We start from the raw sequence: 27,522 nt of genomic DNA, 5'->3' as shown, positions 1-27,522 counted from the left end.
ATATATTTAAAAAAGAAATCTAGTTAACGTAAAATAAAATAACAAATTGTATACTAATTTTATTGGTTTATAATATCAAAGTATAGTTGTTATTGTGAAAAAAGCCCCTCAAAAGTTGTTATTGTAAAATAATTGAAGGTGTTTTATCGTACTGGTGAATTTGGTGAGTGATTCGTTAAATTGAAGAAGGACTCAGGACTCATTGATGTTTAGAAATTGCTGTGAATATTGTCTTTCCCAATCAACGCTAGCCGCCGGAACGGCGCCATTAATATTGGCTCCGCCGTGCTTCGCCATTTTAAGGATGTGATTTGAAGTGTTGATAGTTTGAAAACATTGACATTATTATCTGGACGTGAAGCGGAACGAAATGTGGGGTTTTGTGACTTGTGGCCCGAACGAGGCCTTAGTCGTTTCAGGTTAAGTTTAATTTCGCTTAAGTTCCTTTTCTGTTTGTATTGTGTAGAAAAACTGTCAACAAGAGTGGGTTGGGCAGTGGGCGTTCTTAATGGCATGTAAAATGTCAAAATCAACATATTTACATGTGTAAGAACCAAATATATTTTAATTTCAATTACAGAAGATGTTGTTTTATATTTTGTTTATAATAACTTTTTGTATCGAGTCAAAGAAAAAAACAAACTGTGATCAATACTTCAGATTTCAATAATTAGGATATTTTGAAGGAAAATTGTGGAAAATTTATGCCTGTTGGAAAATATGCTGAACACGTATCTTTTAGTTTGTGAGCTTGTGTTTTCTTTTTCACTTTCATTATAGAACTAAGGGGACGAATAATGCATATGCAGTGACCGATTTAAAAGAGTATTCATGTACGTTTTCGTTTCAATATGCCGGCTAATCATTTTAATGTAAGAGTATGCATAATAGTTGAAAATGTAAAAGATTGGTACATAATAGTTCGTCACCAAAGTAAAGAGTTACCTGTAAAATTTACAGAACAAATTTGGGTTAATGTTTAGAAGAAGGGTTCCAGATTTTCTTTAAGGATCCACGTATTTGTAAAATGGAAAGTCTTTACTTTAGGCAAGGCAGCTACAATAACCAAGTCATCTGAACCGGTTCCCGCAATTATAGTTAAAGTTCCCAAGAAGGAAAGACTGAAAACAACGTGCCCTGCGGGGTTCTAACCCGCCTTCACTCGCTAACGCTCGTTCGGCAAAATTTACAGAACAAATTTGGGCTAATGTTTAGAAGAAGGGGTCCAGCAATTGTTTCTAAAAAATATGACAATTTCGGTGATTTCTGTTCAATTTAGGTTAGGTGAGATTAGTTTGTTACATTATGTTAGGGTTCCGCAAATTTTCCATAAAAATTATAGAAATTAGCTTGCTTCTACTAATATTAGGTCAGTTCAGATATCTTAGGTGAGATTTTTTTAACATTATGTCTAAATACTTGCATCATCCATTTCTTCTGTAAATTTTGCTTTTTAGTGCTTCTGGACCCCTTCTGCTAAACATAACCCCAAATTTGTAATAATAAATTAATGGACTGGTGTGTAAATAATCCAAATATGTTGTGTTCTTTCCTGTGAGATGCATATCTACGTAGAAATACATTAATGAAAGTCAAACCTGATAAGCATGGATTCTCCCCATAAGATAGTCATAACCATAGTAAACAACGTGAAGTCAAGTAGCTGAAGTCAATGTGCTAACTTGTGTCGTGCAAGAAGTCTTCGCGAGAGTTGTAGGATTCGCGTATTTGTGAAATTTACCTAGTGTTTTACTTTGGAGGTCAAATGTGCAACCAATGAAAACATCGGGATGTACGTATAAGTTCGCTGCAGGTGTAGTTTTGGTACATCTACAAAACATTTTGGAAGATTTACAGATAAAATTCAATACTTGGTATGGAAAGGCATGTTTATAAGGAACAAATTTCTGCATGCGACAGAATTAAATACAAAGTAATACAGCTGTATTTTAGGTATTAGGTGTAGGGTTACTGGTGTAAAATCATTACAAGTGCTTTACGACGGATGAAATAAGTGAGTGCATATGAAGGATGGCTCTATTAGATGCTATTTTCCCCGGAGATATATTTTATGTTTACAAGTGAAGCGTTAGTAGTATGAAATCATGACAAGTGCTGTTGAAGCTCGTATCACTGCCAAAAACCATTTCTTTCCACTAACTTCGCTTGCGCGTATACTCACCCTCCAGCTCCGCCTACTCTGACTCGGTTAGATAGCATTTGTGCTTTTGAGAGGCCACATTTATCTGCTCATGGGTTTGATCTCTAAAATTTTCATGCTATACTCAGGAAGTTGTAAGATGTGTCAAACTTGTAACAGAGTCTGCAAGAAAAGTGTGCAGACAAGAAAACAGAGATGACTACAATAGAGCAACTTTGCTCCAAAAACTCACAATGCTAAACTTTGATTTAAAAATCTTAAATTAAGGCAACGTCATTGATTAAATCAACATAATTTAGCACATTGTAATTGATAAGATGGTTGGATAGGGTGTGGGTGGAACTCGAATTGCAGCCACCTCCTCGTGGTGAGTTCTGGGCCATTTCAAGGAAAAAAAGACGTTGAAAAATGGGCGAAGAGCTGTAAAATCATGCAAATAAACTGTATAAAATTACTCACATTAACTGATTATTAACAAACATAATCTCATACAACTGAAATAAAACACTTGGACGGTATTGAAATGAAAAAAAGAAAGTAGTCTGTATATTTATTGCGTAAAGGTAAATTTTAATATTTTTTTCAAACTTTAGGCTGTTTGCGCAAACTGAATATCTAAAGTGTGAATTTTTTTTCGTTATTTTTCCTCTGATTAGCACGCAAATACGCAACTTTCGAAAATTGGTTTTTTCGGTCCACCCTATTGTGTAGTGAACAACACTCCCCTTACATATATCCAACTATAAATGTGTATGGCTGCAACTGATCTGCGCACACAATAATTATTTGCTGCTAGTGACGTATTATTATTCGCTAGCTTATTATAAAAGGAGTGAATTTTAGTTAAGTTTATATCAGTAGATTTTCCCTGCATTTTTACCTTTAGGGTAACAGAGACGGGTTCAATGAATTAATATTTCCAGCAATAGAATCTTGACCAATACTCAAAAGGGATTTTATTGTGGTACAATCTCATTATTTTTCTTTAAGTAATGCAGTATTAAAATCAGGGTGGATTGATTTAAATCAGTCTGATTTAAATCACGATTTTAATCAAGATTTAAATCACGATTTTAATCAAGATTTAAATCACTTGATCTTTTTAATAAAAATCGTTGATTTAAATCAAATTCCGAAATGAATTAATTTAAAGTGAAAGTAAGTAAAATCCCGTTTCTCTTCTGTTATTTCAATAATGGAAGATAATGATCATAATACAATGAGACTCAAATGTATGTAAGCACAGTATGAAAACAAGTATCACGTAGAGAACGATCAGGGAAAATCCCATTTCAACGGGTAACGAGTGAACCCTGCTTTCTTCTCTTTGTAACACAGGATTTTAAAATTTCTATTCCAACGGGGAAATCACCATGAACATTTAAGATGAAAACTCTTTTGTGTCTACGTCTATTTGTTTGTTTCCAGATAATAGGGGCGTATTTAGAGGAGCCCGATCCCCTCTGCGAAAAAAAAAAAGATTTTAAAATTTTGGGCGAAATTTATGTAATAAATACATAAAAGTTCCTCGGGATCGTAATACGACAAATTTTGGATGCGTTAAAATATCGAATAATACTTTTGATAAAGTGGACACTTGACCTCATTGCAGAACATGCAGCGATCTGCGATGTGATCGCAGAAAATTTGCCGCGCCTGTGCAGGAAAAATTGTCAGGAAATAAAATAGCCAACAGAAAAGTGTAAAAACGTGCCTGCTATGTATAGATGTCTTAAATGCACGGACAACTCGCATTTGAACTATTTTTCACGTCACATAAAGCGTATTTTTAACAATCACAAGTGTTTCTCCTGCTAGAACTGATCATCTTGATTTGTTTTTATTTTGGAATTCCTGCAGAAAATTTTTGACTTACAAAAGCTCATTGCATAAAGACAAAGTTCTGCCATCGGCTAATACATTGGATCAGAAAACGATATTCACGAAGAAATTAAATATCGACTAAAAGCAGGGAATTCGTGTTATTATTCAGTTCAAAATCTCTTGTCGTCGCGAATTCTGTCGAAGAATTTGAAGCTTTAAAATATATAAAACGATAATTATGCCTGTTGTGATGTATGGTTGTGAAACATGGTCGCTTACGCTGAGGGAAGAACGCAGACTGAAAGTATTTGAGAATAAAATCCTGAAACGAATATTCGGAACCAAAAGGAACGGAAATGAGGAATGGCGAAAACTTCATGATGAGGAACTGCATAATTTATATCGTTCACCAAACATTGTTAGGGTCATCAAATCTTGGAGGCTCAGGCGGGCAGGACATGTAGCGAGAATGGAAGAAAGTAGGAACGCTTTCAAAGTTTTCACTGGAAGTCCAATCGGAAAACGACCATTAGGAAGACGTAGGCACAGATGAGAGGAAAATATTAAGATGGATCTCGCAGATATAAGAGTACAAAATAGAAACTGGATTCAGTTGACTAAGGATACAAGTCAGGAAGCTTTTGTGAACATGGCATTGAACCTCCGGGTTCCATAGGTCATAGAGTTAGTTAGTTAATTTCAGGCAAAATTTATGTACTTTATATGTATTTCGTGCCGCTAGCTAGTTCCAATTGTTTAAAAATATGCCCCTGCCAAATATCAGTAACTTTCGTGAAAAGAAAAGTGTCATGTTGATATACATTGCTGTACTTTTTCCTTAATGCTTAAGAAACATTGTTTGGGATTGAAATAGGTTAACGATTGGGAATTAACTCAAAATTAAAACCCAATACTTTCACTTAAATGGCATAATTAACATTTAACACTAATTCCTAATGTTTTTTCTTCAGTTCGCGACTTGTATAATACGAAGAAAAAGATTTGATTTAAATCAAAAAAATCGATTTAAATCAAAAAAATCAACAAAAGTGATTTTTTTGAAAAAAATCATGATTTTTTCCCACCCTGATTAAAATAGAAGTCCACTTGAAATTTCTTTGTATTAACAGGAATACAATTTATCATGATTTGATAAATTCCCTTCACTAACTATCAATTTGTTTCTAAACATCGTAGATATTTTCATTGATGATTTTAATGATTTTTAGACTTTCAGCAGATAATGATTTTGTAACACTTTTTTAGATATGCAAGAAAGAATAAAATTTAAAGGAACTTTAAACGAACATAGAAATAGTACCAAATGACATTTTGTCTCGAAAATTAAAAAAAAAAAAAAAAAAAAAAAAAAAAATGGTTGATATTTCTATATTATTACCTGGACCAAATTGTTTTACATTTATTGGGAAAAGGAGGAATAACATACTACTGTAACAAATATCAACTGTTTTCCAGTATTTGTGCAAGTTACAGGAAGCAAATTCTCTAATAACTTATGAGGAATATTTGATTGATTTGCTTGGGTTAAACTGAAACGTCCTTTCAGCATCGAGGTTATATGGAACATGCACCTACAGGTTAACATGGGTTTTCACCGGGAATTGGATCCAGATCTGGAACTCTATAAGGAGCGTATTTAATAGCTTCAACAAGAACAGCTAACTTGTAAGAAAACCAAAATCATGCATACTATGTGAGTTATAATAGTGCTAACTTGCTTCGCACAAGAAACCCTTCTGAGGAAAGGTAATTGAATTGGAAGACACGTACTGGGGCCGCGGTGGCTCAGTGGTAGAGCGTTCACCTCTGGTGCTCGGGGTTCCGTGTTTGATCCCAGCCCCCGCCAAGTGAACTTTGTGGTGGACAAACACCGTGTGCGTGGGTTTTCTCGGGGTTCTCCCGTTTCCTCCCACTTTTTTCATTCCACCATTTCCTTCATTTCCCATAATCACCGTCTCCTTTAGCTTAACCGGCATAACCGTGGGACGTAAAACTCAAAAATTTCATTTCATTTCATTTTGGAAGACACGTACTAGCGCGATTAGCCAAAGTTTATCTTCCAGTCAAACCCTACTGATGGTGAAAGCTGGCCTAGTAGAAGTTTACCGGCTTCTCCAGTTTCGGCACTGAAACATTAAGGCAAGCTTACCTCTTCCGTTTTGTGATACATCACAAAGTAGCTAGTTCCATAGTATGATCATAAGTCGGCAGAGTCCAACCCATTTCTAGGAACTTCTGGAAGGAAGGAGAGGCTAAATCTCAGCCTTGCCTTCTCAGTTACTTTAAAATTCGGAGCTGAGGTACCACATTCACTTCCAAACCCAGTAGCAGGTGTTAATCGCCCATTTTGAGAAACTAGACAAGCCTCTCCTCCCGCAGTATCATGTCCTTCCTTAAGAACTAATCTTCTATATGAGGAAGAGAAAATGTTGCTAATCAGGAAGATTTCCTTGTGTTCCCCAGGAAAAAGAAAGCCCTGGCCATTTGACCAGGCGTCGGGCTTGAATCATTTATTTAAGGGGAAGGGGAAGAATAAATAAGTCAAGTCAGTTATGGGGAGGTCGCGGTAGGTCAGTGCTAGAGCGATCACCCCTGGTGCATGATTCCTGATTCGTTCTCAGTTCCTGCCAAGTTTCCTTTGCATGTAGAAGGTATTACTCGGGTTCTCCCGTTTCCTCTCTCTTTCTTCATTCCATTACTTCGGTTATCATCATCATCAGCGTCTTCCTTAAACTAGAAGCATAAACATTGAAACGTTAAACTAAATAATAATAAAACAACTTTGAAAGGAAAGACTTTTAGAAGGCATGATTAAAGCATTTGTCAGAGGTGTATGATAAGATTAAAGGCTATATTAATTTAGTTGTATCGAATAAACTTTTTAATATCATGGAGTAATATTATTTATACTGTTTTATCTAATTTTAGTGCAATTTGTTTTTCAGGATGTTGCTACAACAAGCCACTTTTAGTGCCTGGTGGAAGAGCGTTTGTTTGGCCTATGATTCAAAGTGTTCAGAGGTAAAACTTGTTTAGATATATTTATTGTAAACGATTAAATATTTGGGCATGTGAATTCCGATTAGAAAAAGGTCAACCTTCACTGATTTTGTAATTAGGTTACTAATAATATAATCGAACTGTTTTAACACGAATGTGCTAAACTTGTTCAAGACTAGGAAAAAACGATTTCCGAAGAAAATATATTTTTAGACATAAGGTAAACGGTCGTCTGAAACCTTAGAACTGTAAATAGTGTAGTGCGGGTTTTCTCAACCTGGGGTCGGGTCCCCTACATGGGGTCTCGAAAGCAGGTGGAAAAAAATAATTAGAACCTAATAATGGAAAGATATTTTTAGAAATGTTTCGAATATCTTATTTTGATAGACATATTTTTTTCAACAGCGTGTGGGTGGGTTTTCTCGGGGTCCTCGTGTTTCCTCCCATTTTCATTTTATTCATTTCTCATCACTATCTCCTTTAGCCCAGCCGGCATAACCATGCAACGTAAGATTTAATTTCATTTCATATCATATTTTTTATTTCAATATTACTTTAAAATTCAGCAAAAAATGTTAAATAAAATTTTAAACAAGTAAAGAATATTTAAATCAAATTGGAATGAAAAAGGAATGTTACCCGAAAAACTGGAACTGGAACTGAAAAAAAAGGAATGTTTACTTAAAATATACAAAATTAAAATAATAATAATAATAAAAAACATATACAACGAAAACTGCATGTTGAAATACTGTGTGTGTGTACAATTCAAAATGAATGCTAGCAAGAAACCTGAGTCCCCGGAGAGGCAATTAACTCCTAACACTTTCCTTGGGTCTTCGTAAATAACTTATCTGTACTTCTCGTCCAATATTTGTGGCCGGTAACTTCTTCATTGACATATCTTTCCTGTTTGAAAACCTCATCAGCCTAACTCCTTTTGAGCACCTAACTCATATATACGAACAATATATATATATATACTGAGAAACCTTGAGTCTGTATGTGTTACGAAAAACTGGTTTTGACTTTGAAATTGTATTCATATAATGGAGACGATACTTGACAATTTAATGTTCCCCCCCCCCCCCCACACACACAAATGTGCATCTTAACAGATTTATATGGCATTGGACCACCTTGCGCCCAAAGTACAGCTGTGATGCGATGTAGAATCGAGTCAAAGAGGTCGCAGTGGCAGCAAGTGAAATATTGCACCATTCTGCGTGCAGTGTATTACTCGCTTCTGAGTGAGAGGATGGAGGCGAAAATCTACACTGGGTTTGTATCCAAAAGAGTTCAATTATGTTCAGATCCTGGAATTGAGTGGGTCAGGGGAGATGTTAAATTTCATCCTAGTGTTCCTCAAACCACGTTTTTCCAGCTGAATAAATGGGCGTATTGTCAAATGGAATATGGTGTCTTTGCCCGGAAATATCTCAACCGTAGAATGTACAATTCCTTTAAAATGGCGACATAATCACGGGCAGTGACCTGACCGATCAGCATCAGCACAGGGCGCAGTGAAAACTAGAATATTGTGACCCATAGCATAACAGAACCGCCTTAACTCACCCTATTATATCTCACGTTTCCAGTCAACAACGGTCCATGCTGCAAGTTCGCGTCGTGGGAAAACGTTATGGTCCTTTATCAGCGGTTTCGCTCGTATTACCCGATCCCTATGTCCATGTCGTAGAATTCGCGGTAGACTGTGATTGTTGACACAGGCTCAGAGAGGTGCTGCTTGGGTTCCTGTCACTTGCACCATAGTCACACGACGGTTCTGAATGATAATCCGCTTTATTGCTCGGCGAAATCGTTATTGAGGGTTTTCTTTAACGACTGTTCCTTTTCGCCGATGTAGTTTTACGGTGAGTTTTGTAAGTCATCACCCTGGACAGTATCCCTCGCGGCGCACCTAATACGTTTGTCACTTTCGTCATTCTCTCACCACATAAACGAGTGACAACACGTTGCCCTCTTTGGTAATAAGGGATTTCGCCCATGTTACATTATCACCGTGTGTTCAGTCCACTGTATAGTGCCGTTGTACTGATCCTCATGCAGTACGGAGTTTGTCCTAACACACCATCGCAGCAGGCTTCCGTTGCAGTCACCGCCTAAGCTTTGCCAACTGAGACGTGGAATATTTTCATTAAATTGAGAAATATTTGTATATTACAAGAGAGTTAAGTAGTCAAGTGAGTATTACTGGAAAAATGTACTTTTTATTAATTTCCTGACGTTTGTTTTTAATTATTTACATTTATCAAGTCAGTAATCGTAAATTTTTTCATACAAATAATGCTTGTATATAGTAAGAAATGAGAAACAAATTACATTCTTCAATAGAGTAAAATTGATACGAAAGAGTCTTTACAACAAATGTTAAGGTTTACATGCAGACTTGTGTATATAATTATGAGAAAATTGTAGTGCTTTACCGTAGCATATTTGGAGTTTAATTATACACCGATTAATTTCAACGTCTGTACTTGTTTGCTGACATCTCCGTCCAGGTCAAACTACCTATGAAATCAAATTGCTATGTATTTACGTATTAATTTTACACTTTCTCCAAAGTTTTGAAAAATTCTGCCAAAAGTGAAAAACTTCCAAATCTGCCCAAACATTGAAGTTTACTAATTAAATTTCTGAGAATAACGCAAGTAATAATGCAGTAATTAAAATAAAAGAACAAAAATGTAATTTTCATAACGAAACCGTTTCCAACCATCTATGTTCGTAAATTTTGACTAGTATCAAAAATTGCTGTAAAAACGTTTTTACAAGTTCGGTATGAAGAATGTGTTTGTACGGTTATTTTCAGATCCAAATTATTGATTAGTAATTTATCCATGTGTTCCTAAGCTCGTTAATATATCCCAATTTTTGCGAAGTGAAACACTATCCTGATTAAGTTAGGTTCTTTATTTCTTTTGAAGTTGTTTGATAATATGCTTTGATATGAATAGATGTATGGATAGGCCTGATACAGCAGGATCGTAGTCTTTTCAGTCTCTTATATGTTCCTGAGTCCTAGTTGCCACAGTCTTTTTTGTTGACATATAATTAAACTCCGAATTGGTTATAGTACTATAATTTTCTCATATTTATATTCTCTTTACAATATTGTAGACTGTAGTACGGGAATTTATTGTAGACGTTCTTTTTTACAATCATTCTTTTATACTTTTTAATTCAGATATATTTTCTTAGTTCATTTTTCTACTTTTATGTTTGCAGAATATCGTTGAATACAATGACTCTCCAGGTTGAAAGTCCTACCGTCTATACAAGCCAGGGTGTTCCTATATCGGTAACAGGAATTGCACAGGTATCTACTTTGTTTCATATATTGTAATGGATAGAATAAAGCTAACAATAGTAATAATACAAGGAATTATTGATTGTAAAATTAAATACAATCTCATAAAACAGACATTTCCCAGAATGAGAATACAACTACGTAAGTTGAAACGATATTCCATAATAGCATGATTTATTAAACTCACTAATTAAATATGCAGAGGTTTAGGATGAAATGTGAAATTCAATATTATCAGTAGTTTTATTTTTCGTTTATAAAGTTTGTACAGTCTTTGGTTAACCCTTTTAAGATATGTTTTTTTTATGTGTGTGTGTGTTTTGTTGACTTTCAGTCAAGAAGGTACAGCATCATCCCTAATTATCGTAGGATTATGGATCATACGTCGTTTTGTTCAGAATAGAGTAGGCTTTCAGACAGTACCACTCACATGTCCCTGAGGCGACTTTTTTGAAAGAAAATCGGGATTTTTTTTACAAAAAAAAAAAAAAAAAAAACCTTCAAAGTTTGGGGCCCCTTGAGACCCCCGGGTCTGCGCACAAACCTGAAAACAATCTTGAAATATACTACGTAGTGTACTAATTACTTGTGACAAATTAGAATTTCCTGTCTTCAATAGTAAGGGCGGGAAAAATTTTTACTTATGTTGGGAGAGCATCAAAAAATGCCCAAAATTTCCCTAAAATGCACCATACAAAATTTAAAAATTTCTTGACACGTCCCTAATTATTGTAGGATCACGACTCATACGCCGTTCTCTTCAGAATAGTGTAGGCTTTCAGACAGTACCACTCACATGTCCCTCGGACGTTCCTAAGGAGGGAAAAGTTGAGGAAAATAGGGAGTTTTGTGAAAAATCTCTTTTTCCCCAATTTGAGTCTCTGGCGCGGCCCTGGATAAACATACAGATCTGGAAATCACTTGCAAAAATAGTACTTGTGATACTAATTACTTGTGACAAGTACCAATCTCCTATCTTCAACACTAAGGGCGGGAAAAAATATTTCCCTCTTCTGTGAATATCCCCAGAATTTCCTAAAGATCCTATAGAAACTTTAAAAATTTCCTGACTCGTCCCTAATTATTGTAGGATGATGATTCATACGTCGTTTTGTTCAGAATCGAGTAGGCTTTCAGAAAGTACTACTCGGATGTCCCTATCATGAACCCGAGCGGAGCAATAATATCGAAAGTGGGATTTTTGGTCAAGAAAGTGGGATTTTTGGTCCCTTTTTTTTTTACCATTTTAACCCCCCTGAACCCGCCTTCTGTGTTGACAAAGAGATCCGAAAAAATTCAGATAAAAGCTAAAGGTCCACTGATTGTTTGTGTAAAACGTCAGAAATCTAGGATTAAAGAGAAGCTCACTAAACAATGTTGAAGTTAAACCTCACTAAGAAAAGGGAATTTGTAAAATTATGACGTCATACACCCCTATGTTCCGACGCTCGGAAGCGTATAGACCCTTCCAAGGCTTTCTTTAAAGCCTCCTCTCTTGTAAAATTAAAACAACCGAACTAAATAGCTTTCTTAGTTCTCTTTTAATTGAATTTTGAAGACACTATCATTTGGTAGTAAAAACTACGATATATCTTAAAAGGGTTAACAATAGCACGAGCATCAGATCATAATCTCGAATACAGTTTTGTCACTTTATCACTGTTCTCATAGTGACACAATTACATCTATATAATAATTGAGCCGTATAAGTTCCGTCATAATTATACTCTGTGTAACGTACATTAACATATAACCTACTTTCATGAAAAGAGTGTTATAGCGAAGGTAATTAATTATTTATACTTTATTTACAGCATTGATATACGTATATTTTATTCGTTCTTTTATCATATCGCGTCATTTTAAGGAGGGATGTACGGCTGTTGGTATTGTCGCACTCTAGTAGCCATATTCTGCATTGGTTTCACGTTACGCATCCAAATTGTAGTGTATACATACATAGTGGGATATACTACATCTGTACACGTTTTTTGATCATATGCTTCCCTACTGTGCGTATGACAGGCTAGTTAAATTGCGACAACGGAAAAGTATGTATGCACCTTTTTCTCGGAAACTATAGATTGTATTTTCTGGAAATTTGGACCACTTATTTTAGTTGCTAATGTGATTGTTGTGAACCAAAATTATTAATTTACTTTAAATAGTTTGCTTGTGACAGATTTATGAAATTTTGTTGTTTTTCCTACATCTTTTATTTATGGTAGATCCGACTCTATAATAAACAATTACAGGAGTAATATAATAATTCTGGTTCACAAAATACAACTAAATATAAGCAACATTTGGGCCAAGTTTCGTTGTATTACATATTTGGTCTAGGAATTAATTCGTGCGGTTTTTAATAAAAATTGAAGCTTTATTTCAAAAACAAAGTAAATGAATACGTTAACAAAAATATTGTCCATCGCTAGCCACTACTTTCTCCCATCTTTCAGGCAATTTACGGATTCCGTGTCGAAAGAATTCCTCATCTTTTGACGCAATCTAATCAAAGATCCATTTTTCGATATTTTCTGAAGAAGTGAACCGCTGTCCAATCAAATCGTTATTCATGCAATCGATCAAGTAGTAGTCAGACGGAGCAGTGTCTGGTGAATATGGCGGGTGGAGTAACACTTTCCATCCGACATTTTCCAAATAGGTTTTGACCGGTTTTGCGACATGTGGTCGAGCGTTATCATCTTGATAAATAAGTTTATTATGCCTGTTATTCCATTCTGGTCGTTTTCAGGCCAGAGCTTGCTTCAAACGCATTAATTGTTGTCGATAGCGGTGTCCATTAATAGTTTCACCAAGTTTCAGAAGTTCATAGTACACCACACGTTTCAAATCCCACCATATATACAGCATAACCTTTGCACAATGAATATCTCGTTTCGGTTGTGAAGGACCTGGTTCACCTTGCTTCACCCAGGCCTTTTTTCGTTTAGGATTCTCGTAATGAATCCACTTCTCATCACCAGTTACAATTCGATGCAAAAATCCCTTCCTTTTCTGTCTTTGAAGCAGCAATTCGCAAACGGTTTTTCTTCTTTCAACGTCTTTCTTTTCAATTCATGTGAAACCCAATAAGACATCTTTTGAATCATTCCTATGGCTTTGAGACGTTTGGAAACTGTTGTTTGCTCAACTCCAAATGCTTCTGCAAGTTCGTCCTGCGTTTGACACGAATCCTGATCAAGCAATGCTCTCAATTCTTCATCTTCAAATTCTTTTGGCTGTCCAAATTGCTTTTGGTCTTCCAAGCTGAAATCACCACCTTTAAACCGTGCAAACCACTTCTGACACGTTCGCTCAGCTAGAGCATGGTCACCAAACACTTCCACTAAAATATGATGACTTGCGGTAGCACTTTTCTTCATGTTAAAGCAATGAAGAATAACTCCCCGCAAAAACACTTTATCAGGCACAAAATGCGCCATTTTCAGTTGAAGAAAAAATGTTGTTTCCGCTTCAAGCAACTGACATATACTCAACAAGATGCTCAATGACAGTAGTTTTCAACGCATGTTTGGATCAACGAAACTATGGGACAATAAGCTAGTTACGCCATCTTTTGTAAAACCGCACGAATTAATTCCTAGAACAAATAGAATAGTTTTTTCAGAAAAAGGTACATCAAAGTTGGAAAATGTAATTTTGAGAAAATTCAAAACGAAAATTCACAACGCGGTCTGCATTCAGGAACATTTCTATGTTTCTCAATGCTCCATATCCTTACTCTTCGTCATCTTGTGTATCCCCTTCTGCTCTTTTAAGTCTCCTTTCCTCAATTCTTGCTTCCTTTAAGAGCTCATTCATTGACATCTCAGCTTTGGCTAGTTTCTTAGCTATCCTTTAAAGTTTGCATTGTGAATTTTCCCGGCGTTATCCCTAATTGTTCCAGTACATTAATTCGCAATGAATAACCACTGTTGAAACATAAAGCAGCATCGTACACCGCTGTTTATAGAACGTTTGAACCTGCTAAAGCTGTTTGGAAACAGTGTTGCCAGATCAAGGAATTAAAGCTTTCGTTTGGATTTGTGTTTTGCCATGTAGAAATTTTTCAGGAAATTTTGGGTCTGCAAGTGCTTTAAAAGTAGTCTTTATCGTATTCATCACTGCAGCTGCTAGAGAGTGTCTGTGACTATACACTTCTCCAATTTCTTGTCCAATTTTCGTCAGTTGAAGACTTATGGAAAAATATAGCCCACACTGCCTTTTTCGTACTTTGTGAGTCATTTACATTCTCTTATTGCCTTGACATAATATACTTGTAAAGAATTAATTTCCTTGTTTGTTAGTGAACTCAATGTGCAACTTTATGTATTACCGTACATAATATTAATTATTCCTAACGGCAGAAAGATATACTAATGATGAAAACTTTCGGAGGCAAATCGTGGCTATAATAAACAATGAAAAATGACGCACACAGTTGGGTAATGTAGATAAAAAACATTCAAGCTCTAAGTAAATTGGATTGAAATATATGACGTATATCAAAAAGAGACAGATAAATTTTAACACATATCTGCCTTTAAAGTAGGTTTTGAGAAGGTTACCGGAGACATACACTTCAAACTTACGGAAAATATTCTAGAGGTATCATATATTAAGAAAATATAAATCAAAAAATCGAAAATTTTGACCACAAAGACGTACATCCCCTTTAATTAAATAGCTAATTATTCCACTAAATGTCATTATTCATCCTAATTACTCACAGTAATTCCCATATTATATTTACGTATTGTATATCCGCTACAACAAGTTACTGTCAGGAATAAAGTTTGGTGTAATCGAATTGATATTTGAGAAAATTTGACAACAGAAAACACGTGCATATAAGTTCACTTATGAGAAACCTTTCAAGTGTTAACAACTCGTATTACTATTTGTAAATTTTCCAATAAAGCAAAATAGCGAGGGAGATAAAAAAAAAATCATTGGACAATATGTATATGGGAATAAAAGTTGATAGATCCAGTTTTGCATACTGTATTAGGAAATCACAAATGGACAAAGATAGAGAAAGAAGTGTTTCCCCTTCCGAAACCGAAAGAGGGTAAAATACTACTAACAATGAATTAATTTAGAAACGCACTGATTAGAGGGCTAAAATCTTGATTACCAACCAAATCCTCGTAACATATGTCTCAAGTATATATGAAACCAGATGCACGACTGGACCGAGAATCAATCTTGGATCTACATCTTATCGTGCCGATGTGTTTAGTACAACACTTCCTAAATAGCCATATATTCCGTCTCCGTCACTCCTGAGGTCAGTATTCAACAACTTAGACCACATGTATTCAACAACTTAGACCACATGGAGTGTACTACAACTCCCGTTATTATTGGCCAATCAAATGTCCAGATCGCATTTCTGGAATACGATAGTACAGCATGCCCATTCAGTTATCTTATTCACACACACATTAGGGGGGGGGGGGGGTCGAAATTCTACATTTGTATTCCACATATTGCCTGGACTTAATAATGCTACCCTGAATGAGGGAATGCAAAAGAACAGCTGTGCGACGCCCCCTACCCCTCGCACAGCATATTCCCCTAGGACTCAAGGATACCAAATGTCTTACCAAAGTGATCATTCCCCGTTTACCCGTCTTTCGTAAATGAAAGCAGATAATGAATTGTAACTAATTACCACAACCATGTTCTATACCGGAAGAGATGACAGAAGCATTGTCAGAATTGCCATCCGTAGAAATTACAGTGTTACCAAATTGACAACTCTCCAAAAATGTAGCTTAATTGACATATGGATTTAAACCCGGCTGTATTGTGTTAAATTTTATTGCCTATAATACAATTATATAAAATAGAATTCTTTCATATTTAATAGCACATAATTACGAGTTAGATTGTGAGGGTTACAATGGACAACCGCAGTCTTAATTGTAAGAAAATATAGAATACAGCTTAGGGTAGTGGAATGTGATGTTAAACTAAACATTTCTATATTTTTTCGTTTCGGTGTTTACGAGGCACCTTGGCAACAGAACAAACCAAACACAAGAAACATACGTACAGAAACACTTCATGCATTAACACCACTGGCCTTTCCAGTCAAATGTAGGAAGTGTTTTTCTTGATTCTTGAACATTTAAGATGTATTTGTGTCTATTAATATAACCTATTCTCAATTGAGCAGCTTGGGTCACCAAATTCACAGCATGTTCCATGCCTTGACTATGGCACGGTATAGGCTCCATTAGAGGTGGTCCATCAAGAGCTTGAAGATCCTCATTGGTTACATTTCCCAGAATTGGAGGAGGTATAATCGGTCCACATTCCCATTAATCATATTTAAGTAATCGTCTCCTTCTAAATTTAAGTTTTTGGCAACTGGAAGTCTGTTCGTTCGCCAGAGGTTGTCTTGCTTCAGTGATTTGCTGAATTGCCTTTTCTCTACAATACTTCTTTGGGTCAGTCAACATTGAAAGAAGAATATTTTCTGGATGAGCAAAATAACAATTATTTTTCAGTACCTTTTTCATAACTTCCTTGTGTTGTTCTTTTATATCATCAGCATCTCTTAATAATTTGCTAATATACTAGAAGTTTCTTGCTCCTTCCTATACATTTGGATGCGATTTAATCCGAAACCAACCAGGCGCATACACTCTCATAATTAATGTCACTAGGTATTTTACGTTTTCTGATGGTTCACTTAGAGAAACATATAGTCGAAGTATTCTATTGGCCTTTGTAAGCCATCTTGCATGATGCATTTTCCCTGGCGATCTCTTAGCTAACTGGTCTGAAACATTGCCGCGATGAGTACTGTAACACATTTTATAAAGGTATTTTTGATCTGAGCTTAAAGTGACAACAACCTCTGCTGGAATTTCTTGAACACTGCTTTCTATTACGTCAAACTTGACTATTGTCAACTGAGTCAAATCCTTGCTAATTTGTTGCCCGATTTTCTCTTTAAAAGTGTGCGACCCTGAGCTTTTACCATCTATTACTTCAAAAACATGCATAAAGGGAAGCTTATTTGTGTGTAAAAGGCAAATGATCCATTGAAGTGCTTTGTTGAGATGTAGTTTAATCAACTGGATAACTCCACCTGCACGTCGCCCTGTATTTACCGGAGTACCATCACATAATATCGCTTTGTTTCTTTGCTCTCAGAATCTGCTAGGAAAGTGATGATTTCTTCAGAAATGCAGTGAGCAGTTCCGTTGTCTGGAGTTACGTGGTCCATGTAAACATCTCCAGGTTTCTTTACTATAACATAATGCTCTTCATGCTCCATCCCATTTGCAGTTTTCGTTTCATTCTTTCTCCCGTCAAATCCAATACATTCAAGTTGAGCATTTTTTGATTTAATTGTAAAGTATGCTGTTCTCCAATTCGTTTTCTTTCCCTTTCCACTTTCTTCTTATCTAACATGTTAGACTGATCTAGGATTCCCATGTCTTTCAAAGCAACATTTACAATAGCAGCCGCAGCCCTGGAACTGACTCGATATCTGTCTGTTGTAATTGCCAAATTTTCGTAAGGGAATCGGATCTGCTGATTTTCCATGGGTTCATTATTAGGAACATAGTCACTGTCATTGCACATTTCAGGCTCAACAATATTGCTTCATATCGTATCACTGTCAGTACTTGAGGCTGCAATTAAACATCTCTGTCTTCTTTCAAGTGCCTCTTTCCTATCTGCTGTTCTCCTTCGTGCGGCAGTTGCGCATTTATCAACAGAGCTTAGCTGATTTATTCTTCCTTTCTGTCCGACGAATGAATCCCACTCTAGAACAGGAATTCTGATCTCACATCTGCAATTCATTCTACTAATACCTTTGTCATAACACGAACAAGTACAGATGTCGAACGTGTCGTCGTATGATCGTAGTTAATATGGAAAAAACCCTCCCAAAATACTTTTCTGAATCCGCTGCTGATTATTTCTATAAAACTGTATTCAAGGTTGTATCCGGAATATTATTGCTAAATCATTGCACAGCTACAGTATAACAAAAATGTGGAAGTACGCTCTGACAGATATACTGACAAACGTACGCTCTGACGGATATATTGAAAAACATAAGTTTAACTTACGTACTAGAAGCTAGAATAGGCCTGCTAATCTCTAAAAAATGAAACACGGATGACAGAAAAGGAAATGAGGTAGAGAAGAAAAAAATGTCGATAACTCAGAAGTTAAAATAAAGTTAAATATCCTCTGCAATTGCCCTCAAACACTACGTACTGTATGTTTGCTTTAATTCATAAAACATGTGTTCCATCCATCATGATGGTGAATTCCAGAGCGAAATATGGTATTTACGTCATGAAATTTTATTTAACTTTAGAGTATACTATAAGAAAGCTATTCAAATAGAAAAATCATGAAAAAAGTCAAAATTTCCAAAATTCTCGCCCCCCCCCCTCCAAAAAAAGCGGCTTTTTATGTGCAAAAAAACATCAATTCAAAAAAGCCTGCTTTTTTTCATCTCTAGTTCTGAGATTAGATTTGAAGGAGGGGAATTAATTAGTATATCCTGTTGAAAATTCATGTCATTGATTTACTGTTCTGCATAATTCCTACAATGTAATTTTCTCAGAAATGCTTAATGCTTAATTTTCTCAGAAATGCATATTTTGATGATGAACAAATATAAATCTGTGATAAAAATGGGTATTCACCGGCTGAACTTACTGAAGGAATATCTGGGGACCAGTTCCACAAACTCCTGATATATCTCTGATTACTAAACATCATATAACGGGATGATACAACCTGGTCACGGGAGTAACTACCACTTTTACACAAAATAGCATTATTGCCGCGACCAAGTTGTATCATCTCGGTATCTTACCTGATGGTTAGTAATCAGGAGATTGTAGCATTGGCTCTGTGATAAAATTTGGAATTTCTCTAGTAGTAACAGTTTTGGGATTAAGCTAGTTAAAACCGTTTAAAAGAAAATAGTTCTGAACGATTTATTTATAAAGAATCACCGATTTTTGTTAACCCCATTTCCCCAGGCTTTAGTTAGTAGTATAGGTTCACCAAGCGCTGACTCCGTTTTCCTTGAAGATCGCTAGTATCGCTTGTTAACATTGCAGCAGAAAGTTTCTATAGAGTTGCCAACGGCCATGAGCGTTAGGAAATTAGACGTACTAGAGACAAGACCAGAAGGTAGTCAAGAAGAAGAACCAGTATCAGTAGCAAATAGGGCTAGGAAGTGTTGGTAGTATTCAGTAGCTTATTTTTTTCGAACGATTGGGATACGAACAGAAAGAATTACAGAAATAATAATAAAAAACTTCTGCTCTATTTTTTTTACTGTATCATAAACAAGACAGCTCGATATTATTTGATAATAATAATATTACCAAATTATTTAATGGATGTTATGCATTTGCTCTATGTCGCCATAATCAATGGAAGTTGATTACTTAGTGTACGAAAACTTCTTTCGTCCAACATAAGTGCAGTGTTTTACTGCAGTGCATGCTATTTGTAAGTAAGCAAGCGAATGAGAATGCCGACTGATTTTGCTTTTTATTTATTTATTTATTTATTTATTGAATCTTTGTCGAAAACAAAGATAATAACCAGATAAGGGACAGAGGTTAAAAGGAACGTTCAGATAGTGAGGTCAATGCATACACATTACAGATTTCGATGAATTAGATCTTGCTATACTACAAACAAAAAACGATCCTTCAGCTTTTTACTCGGAGACTATTGCAACATATGGTATTCTGCAGTTGGTAACTCTATTGTCGAGAGATGTTTCGGTAGTAGTTTCACTTGTGGACACTGTCAACTCACCGTTTGTCGACCTATAACAGTATCACTCTGTATGGGGGGGCAAGAATTTGAGCAAAGGAGCGTGCCCCCCAAACCCTCTCTTGGCTCCGCCACTGGCTCTGAACCATATATACATAAATAGTTACAAAAGATACTTCTGATTTCAATAAATACCTCTCGTGGGGTCTGAATGATCATCTCCCTCCCCCTCCCCAAAAAAAGGTACGGCATTTCTATGTATTGCATCAATAGTAAACATTATTAAAACGAAACAATATTTAGAATTTCTTTGATTGCAATTGTATAACAAATAACAAACTACAAAAAATTACAAAAGGAATATTTATAAACTTATTAAAAAAACAAAAGTTGCTTTTGTGTATAATCTCTTCGAGTAATGAATGGGAAATTTAGGTCTGAATATAATACGAATAATATGCGGGAGTGAAACGTGATAACCCACAAATGTGTGTTCATCAAGATTTTACGAAAACTTACACTTTTATGAACATTTTTTTTTGTTTGTTTGTTTGTTTGTTTGTTTAAACCATCTTGATTTAAACCAGCCAACACTACCACTCAGATTATTTTATTTTTTCTATTGTCATTATCAAGATTTCCAATCAATAATTTTGCATAGATTAAATAACCCCAATATAATTTTAGCTCAAATCAAATAATAGCAGGATTCGTCCCAACACGTCAGAGATATTTTTCAAAATGTTTACACCTACGTCACACCTAACAACTAATGCCGCACTATCAACAAACTAGAATTTTCATCTCTGTAAGAATATTATTTCTCTGAGTCATATTTAACATTCAAAATTTACTCCTGTAATTCCTAAATAAATATTGATACCAAGTTATTTAATCCCAAAGTTTATAAAATATTTATTTTACACATCACTATTTCTTTGCTTCATCTTCCGGATTTCGCTCGTCAGTTGTTTGTTGGTATTAATTTCCGCTGCCCATACTTATAAACGACAAGCACCAATTAAAAAACAAAAAACAATTATAGCCATCAACGCTCATGCACTGTTCGACACCATTTGCTATACTAATAGAGTAATATTCTTAACAGTACCTAAATTCTGATTAAAATTCCATAGATATTGAAGAAAAGAAAAACGTCTAGTCATTCATAGTCCTTGAAAAGCAATATATATATATATATATATATATATATATATATATATATATATATATATATATAATATTTTAAATTTTCTCACAATTTCCCTTATTTATAGTCAAATTGTCTGAGATCTCGTTATTTGGATGCCGCCATTTGCATGCATAGCTTATCAATCTGTAGCAGTAAGTACATCAATAAAAGGCATCGTACTAACTTGCTTACAAGATTTAACTGAGAAATACAATCCAACAAAATATACGAACGGGTGAGTACCAGATACAGCAGTTACAGTAGAATATAGTTGTACACTGTGAAATAGTAAATACTAATAATGTATACAAACAAAAGCTTTTTTTTTTTTTTTCATCGTGCAATATTAAACAATGCGCACGATTCAAAACTGTAAGAATCAGTGCCACGTGATCAGAACGATCCGTTACAAACTACTGGATTACCAGGGGGGGAAATATAAAATGTGTGTAATTGTAATATATTTGTACACACAAAAGTTGGGCGATATATATGTATTATTAACTAATTGCTTGATAATGTCGTCTCCAAAAGAGTGGTTTTCTATTATTCTTTGCGTGAACTTTCTTTGATGGTAAAATAATTTTCTTTTTAATTACTTGTCAAAAATAGGTTAAAATCCAGGGCCAGAATGAAGAAATGTTAATTGCAGCGTGTGAACAATTTTTAGGCAAGAATGAACATGAAATTCAGCAGGTTGCCCTCGTCACGTTGGAAGGCCATCAGAGAGCTATTATGGGTAGCATGACTGTGGAAGTAAGTATTCATATTTTTGGTAGCTATTTATACGTCGTCAATGTGCTTTGAAAAATGTAACTATGATAAATAAAAACGATAATGGCTAGAAACATTGGTTACTATTTTTATATCTGGTTCATGTTAACTTTTCTTTAGTAATTCAAAACAGAAATAACACACAGCCTCTAACCAAAACGTAATGTTTTTATTAAAATAGCGATGTATAACAATTTCACCAACACTTATAATATGGCCTCCTTCCATTTCCTTACTAATTTACTTTGTCGGCCTAATACTTTGTCTTCAAACCAATTTATGTAATGCCTCGTATCCCTTACATGTTTAGAAATGGCATTCATTTTTCCTCCTAACCTCATATCGTCCTTATGCTGCTTTACATGCTCTTTTAGCTTTCTTTGTGTTTTGCCTATATAACTGTCACATTCTTTACACTGTATCATGTAAATCATTCCTTTTCTCTCCATCAACTTCTCTTGGCTCTCTTTTTCTCCTTTCATATATTACGTCTGTTAAGTCTCTTACAAATATGTTGAGGCATTACCCATTTTCTGTAAGTACTTCCTTTATTATTTCAGCATTCTTTCTCATACTCTCTATACCCCACTATGCCTTTCTCTTTCCCTTTCCTTGCTCTTATCCTTATTCTTCCGCTTTTCTCCTTTCCATCGTCAGCTTCTGTATGTCATATTCATTCATCCCTAGTTGCTTGTGAAATTCTTATATATTTTTGTCTGCTTTTATAACTGTTAGGTAGCGTAGTCTTTCCTCTAAGTTCTTCGTTGCACGAGTCACATCACTCATTTGATCACAATAGTTTCCTCATAAAAAGCTCTTCTGGTACCATTCTGTAATCAACTTGCCTTTTGCCTGTTTATCTCCATATCCAGGAATCCAATGGCATACTTTTCCAATTCCAACTCAGTGTCTTTTTCCACTTCCTCTATTTCTCTCACGAATTTCGTAAGTTCTCTTAGTACTTTTCCATATTTCAAAGCAGTCATCGACATATATATATATATATATATATATATATATATAGAGCTTTCCCTTGACATTTTTTATTTTATATCATTTCTGTTGCCTTTCATCGTTATTACAACATTAAAATCATAAAAGTGTGCAATTTGCTAAATATGTTTCACTTAGTCTTCTTTCCTTTTAGAGTAATGTCTTCGAGTAGTGGCTTAAGCGTCGGTTTCATAAGTTTAATGTGGGGTTCCGGTTTCGATCCCAGCCCCCGCCAAGTGAACTCGCGGGGGACAAACACCGTGTGTGTCGGTTTCGGGGACAAACACCGTGTGTGTCGGTTTCCTCGGGATTCTCCCGCTTCCTCTCACTTTCTTCATTTCACCATTTCATTCATTTCTCATTATCACCTTCTCCTTTAATCTAGCCGGCATAATCGTGGGACGTAAAACTCAAAGATTTCATTTCATTTTTCAGAAGTTTTAGGTACTGGGTTCAATTCCGGCTAAGTAAATTAAGAAACTTTTTATCCTTTGCAATATTGATACTTCGATGTATAACATTAAAAATATTCATTTTCTCTCGGTCTTAGAGTTGAGATGACTTTCTTCACAGCACACGCTACAGAAAGATGAAATGCCAACTACATGTTTATAAAATGACGTCAGCCGTATCAACCTTTATTCGTACTGTCTGGGAACGTGACGTGTTTAGCAAACAATTACGTAAGGCACATCCTTAGTATGGGTCATAAATATGACTGGTCAAGAACAAACGTTACTGTTTCCTAGCAACTGTGGAATTGTTTCTAACTTCGATTCTTCTTCTACTACTACTACTACTAGAAATAATATGTTTAAGCAAATCGCCATTTCCAATATGTTCCATATATCCGTTCAACCACAATCTGTAAATCGGAACAAATCTTTACTATATCCGTATATTTTTTTTTTCTTAAAATAACAATATAACGCATAAATAATGCTAATTCTTCTACCCTAAGAAAGGGCGTTAATGTGTATTGTAATGAAGACACAAATTCTACGCATTTTATTATGAGCATGACTTTAACCTTACCATCATCAGTGTTGTGTCACAAGTCCTTACAGCAAACCAGTCTTCCATAGTGATCACGAAGTCAAAGCATTATCTATTGACAGCTGCACACTTTCTTCAACTCATCCAACTCTAAGGACCCAATGTGAACTGACATTTCTCCGCTTCAGGTGGTCAGCCAGTATGCCTTCCACTGTGCCATGTGAGAACCTTGTTAGGTTACAGATTTCTGCAACTACCATCTATCCTCTGTTATCAGATTCTCAACACGGACAGTGTTTTAAGGAATTGTCACACAATTTGGGTGTCCAATCCGTGGCATATCATCCGTTGATCCTCTCTCCCCGTAAATCCACGCACCCACTTCCGAACAGTATTATCTTCAAGTACTGTTCCCATACACATAATTCAGCAACCTGTAAACATCCATAACCTTTTCACCTCGTGCAGACAAAAACTTTATGACAACTCGTTGCCCTTTCATGGAAAACGTCTATGCTATGTTCAAAAGAACTTTTCCTTAGTGACGCATCTGAAGAAAGAAAAAAAAATACTGCGATTAGAAATTTGCAATTTGGCACAGTTCTGACTTTAAAGTCTGAAGTTCAATCATCTGCAGTTTCATTAAATTGTCTCACGTGTTTTCGGACCTACATCACCAGTATTTTTGGTACGGACCTCATAATTCAAAACACTAGTCTCATACTGCTTAATTTTGGAATTTAGTTGGGAACCTGTATGAGTGTGATCTTTGAATGTATCGAAAATGGCGTTGTTTTGATAATTCCATGAACCTCGGTGTTTCTGTGAACCATAGAGTTAACTGCGTTTAGAAATATTTCATATTGCACAGTAGTGGAAACTGAACAGATTTTCGAGCTCCTTCGTGGCTATGTGGATAGCGTAGCGCCTTTGGCGTGGGAGACCCGAGTTCGATTCCCGGCGGGAGCTCATGTGGTTCGGATTCCACGTTAATCAGTAGGTCCACGTCTCATATAGCCTCGCTGCTGAAAGGGACAATAAACTAAAATCAACTCAACCGAACAGATTTTCTAACGTGTGATCGTTGCACTTATTCTTACAGGAAATCTACAAGGACAGAAAGAAATTTAGCAAGCAAGTTTTCGAAGTTGCGTCATCTGATCTAGTCAATATGGGTATTACTGTTGTATCATATACATTGAAGGACATACGAGATGAAGAGGTAAGAGCAGCATTTGATAAGGACTGAGTACCTATCGTATATGTGATAAACCCCATGTATTTAGTGTATTTTATTAGAATGTAATGCATAATGTAGAGCTGAGAATAACTTCAATTATAAGTGGTCGCTCGTTGTGTGTGCATATTTGACGACTAGGACTAGTTGTATGAGTGTGTGTTTGTTTCTTGTTATCGCAGATAGAAATGTATGAAATGCCAAATATATAGAGTATAGATACATTAGAAAATAGATAACGTATGTTTTGATACTCTTTATAAAAGTGATACTTAGGGAAATAAACCAGAAACCATCATTCTTTCTTTTTCTCTGCTGTGTCCCACGTTTATTTAAACTATTAGAATTAATCGAGCAGTACATACAGTAGTCATTCAGATGGAAATCATAAAAATAAAGTAGGCCCGTAATGAATTGACTTTCGTGCAATAAAGACACGTTTATTTCAATATATCAAAATTTAGTGATAGTGAGTCATCCATATAGTAAGGGGAATTAGTCAAAATTTAGAAAGCACGTGCATTAATCAGAAAATAATCCAAAGATGTGTAATGATTTGTTAGGATGCAAATTAAACTGTACTTACCAAAGCACCCAGATGTCGAATTTCACCATAGATGCTTCAGCAGATTTATTGCCTTCCTGCCTTGCTTCAGCACACATCCTTTCAAACAACGTTGCTAAATGGACTACATCAGTGTTCATTATCCTTAAATGTAAAAAATAATTATACACGTCCAGATTTTTTTTAATTCCCCGTGTAACTGTGGCCATGTCTAGCCTGCAAACAAACATGTTTGTGTAAAACCAGCGATTAATATGAAATATTAATTTAAAATGTTACTTGTTTTACCCTACCCCAGTTTTGTTACTCTGGTAACTGAACGTGGATTAAGAAAACGGACAAATTTTAAATATGTGCCTTATTTTTTTAAATGTCAGTTTTAATGTAAGTTCAATTACCGACGGGTAAAACAAGTGAGACTTCAGATCAATGATTCTTTAATTATTAATTGCCAGTTTTACAGGAAATAGGTTCGTTCACAGAATATAGGAGATCGCAGTAGTCACACTAAGATTTTTTTATAAATAAAGTATAGATAATAATAGCAATAAGAAAACTTTACTTCAGGAAGTGCATAAGTTACTTTCAGCAGTCAGCAGTAATGTGGTTCAGAATAGTCAGCAGTAATGTGGTTCGTCTAGTAACTTAAGCTTCTGAAATGATACTTGCTAAAGAAAGCAATAATTCTTTGCTGAAACATGCAGGATGAAATCTTCCATCTGGGTGCTTTTAGTAAGTACAGCTTCAGTTGATATTCCGTTATATTTGTAATGATTTTACCCTATTTGGAATATAAGAATTGGAAATTTGCTTCGTTCACATTTTGCTCAATGGCTTATGTACGGATCACCCCCAGGAAATTCAAGATGAAAGATTCATAAAGTTATTTATTTAATGATTTTCAGTTCCATTCGCTTTTTTTTTTTTTTTTTTTTTTTTGGGGGGGGGGGAGGATGCAGGCAGAATTTATTCTCAATCTGTTTAAGAATAGAAAATAGCTATCCAGCATTAGTGAGAATTTACTTCTGTAGTAGTATATCTCATGCCATTTTCTATCTGTATTCTTAACCCTTATCACGATGGAAAATAATTCTACTTGAATCCTCTGAAAATTTAGATTCGATCAACATTTATACTGAACTTGCGCAAAATGTCATATAATATGGATATCCATATTCTTGTGCGGAAATATTTCCAGAATTAAAGAATCATACAGCTCATATACTTACAAACGTGTGCGAACTTCAGATATCATGCCTCTCAGACCAAATGCTAAGTTGTTAACTGCTCTAACAATTGATTCACAAGTGGCTTTTTTTTTTTTCCCCACTTAGGCAAATTCTCCAATTCTTAGTCATTCTGATATACTATTTCACACTATATTAGAAGCACATAGAAATATATATTTAGAAGGTAATTTAACAAAGTTGAATTTTCATCCCTCTTCCATAGTGAAATGAATGTTATAGGGAGAAATATTTGCTTCGGAAATATAAATAATTTAAAATCGTTTAAACTCTTCTTACTTATGACACATAAAAAGTATGTAATCTATCTTTATTTCATGAAGGGTGATTTAGAGTACAGTAATGCTAAAATGTTACTTTTTGAATATTGATTGATGACATCAGTCTATCTTGATTTC

The 27,522-nt window shown here is 35.3% G+C and overlaps 1 protein-coding gene across 4 annotated transcripts in view; it reads left to right on the top strand.

Annotated features, from left to right (window-relative positions):
* Positions 1-224: 224 nt before the first annotated feature.
* Positions 225-27,522, top strand: part of Flo1 (flotillin-1) — a 47,031-nt gene continuing 19,733 nt past the window's right edge. For 3 of the 4 annotated variants that reach the window (XM_081764652.1, XM_081764653.1, XM_081764655.1), the window contains exons 1-5: positions 225-419; positions 6,952-7,027; positions 10,256-10,346; positions 21,925-22,068; positions 25,178-25,297. In XM_081764652.1, coding sequence (XP_081620778.1) covers positions 371-419; positions 6,952-7,027; positions 10,256-10,346; positions 21,925-22,068; positions 25,178-25,297 — 480 coding nt within the window. In that variant the 5' untranslated portion in view covers positions 225-370. The remainder of the gene's footprint in view (positions 420-6,951; positions 7,028-10,255; positions 10,347-21,924; positions 22,069-25,177; positions 25,298-27,522) is intronic. The other variant, XM_081764656.1, reaches the window with a different exon arrangement.

Source organism: Thermobia domestica, chromosome 7 (assembly GCF_964235325.1).
Source record: "Thermobia domestica chromosome 7, izTheDome1.hap1.1, whole genome shotgun sequence".
NCBI lineage: Eukaryota > Metazoa > Arthropoda > Insecta > Zygentoma > Lepismatidae > Thermobia > Thermobia domestica.
This window is presented reverse-complemented; position numbering and strand designations above follow the sequence as displayed.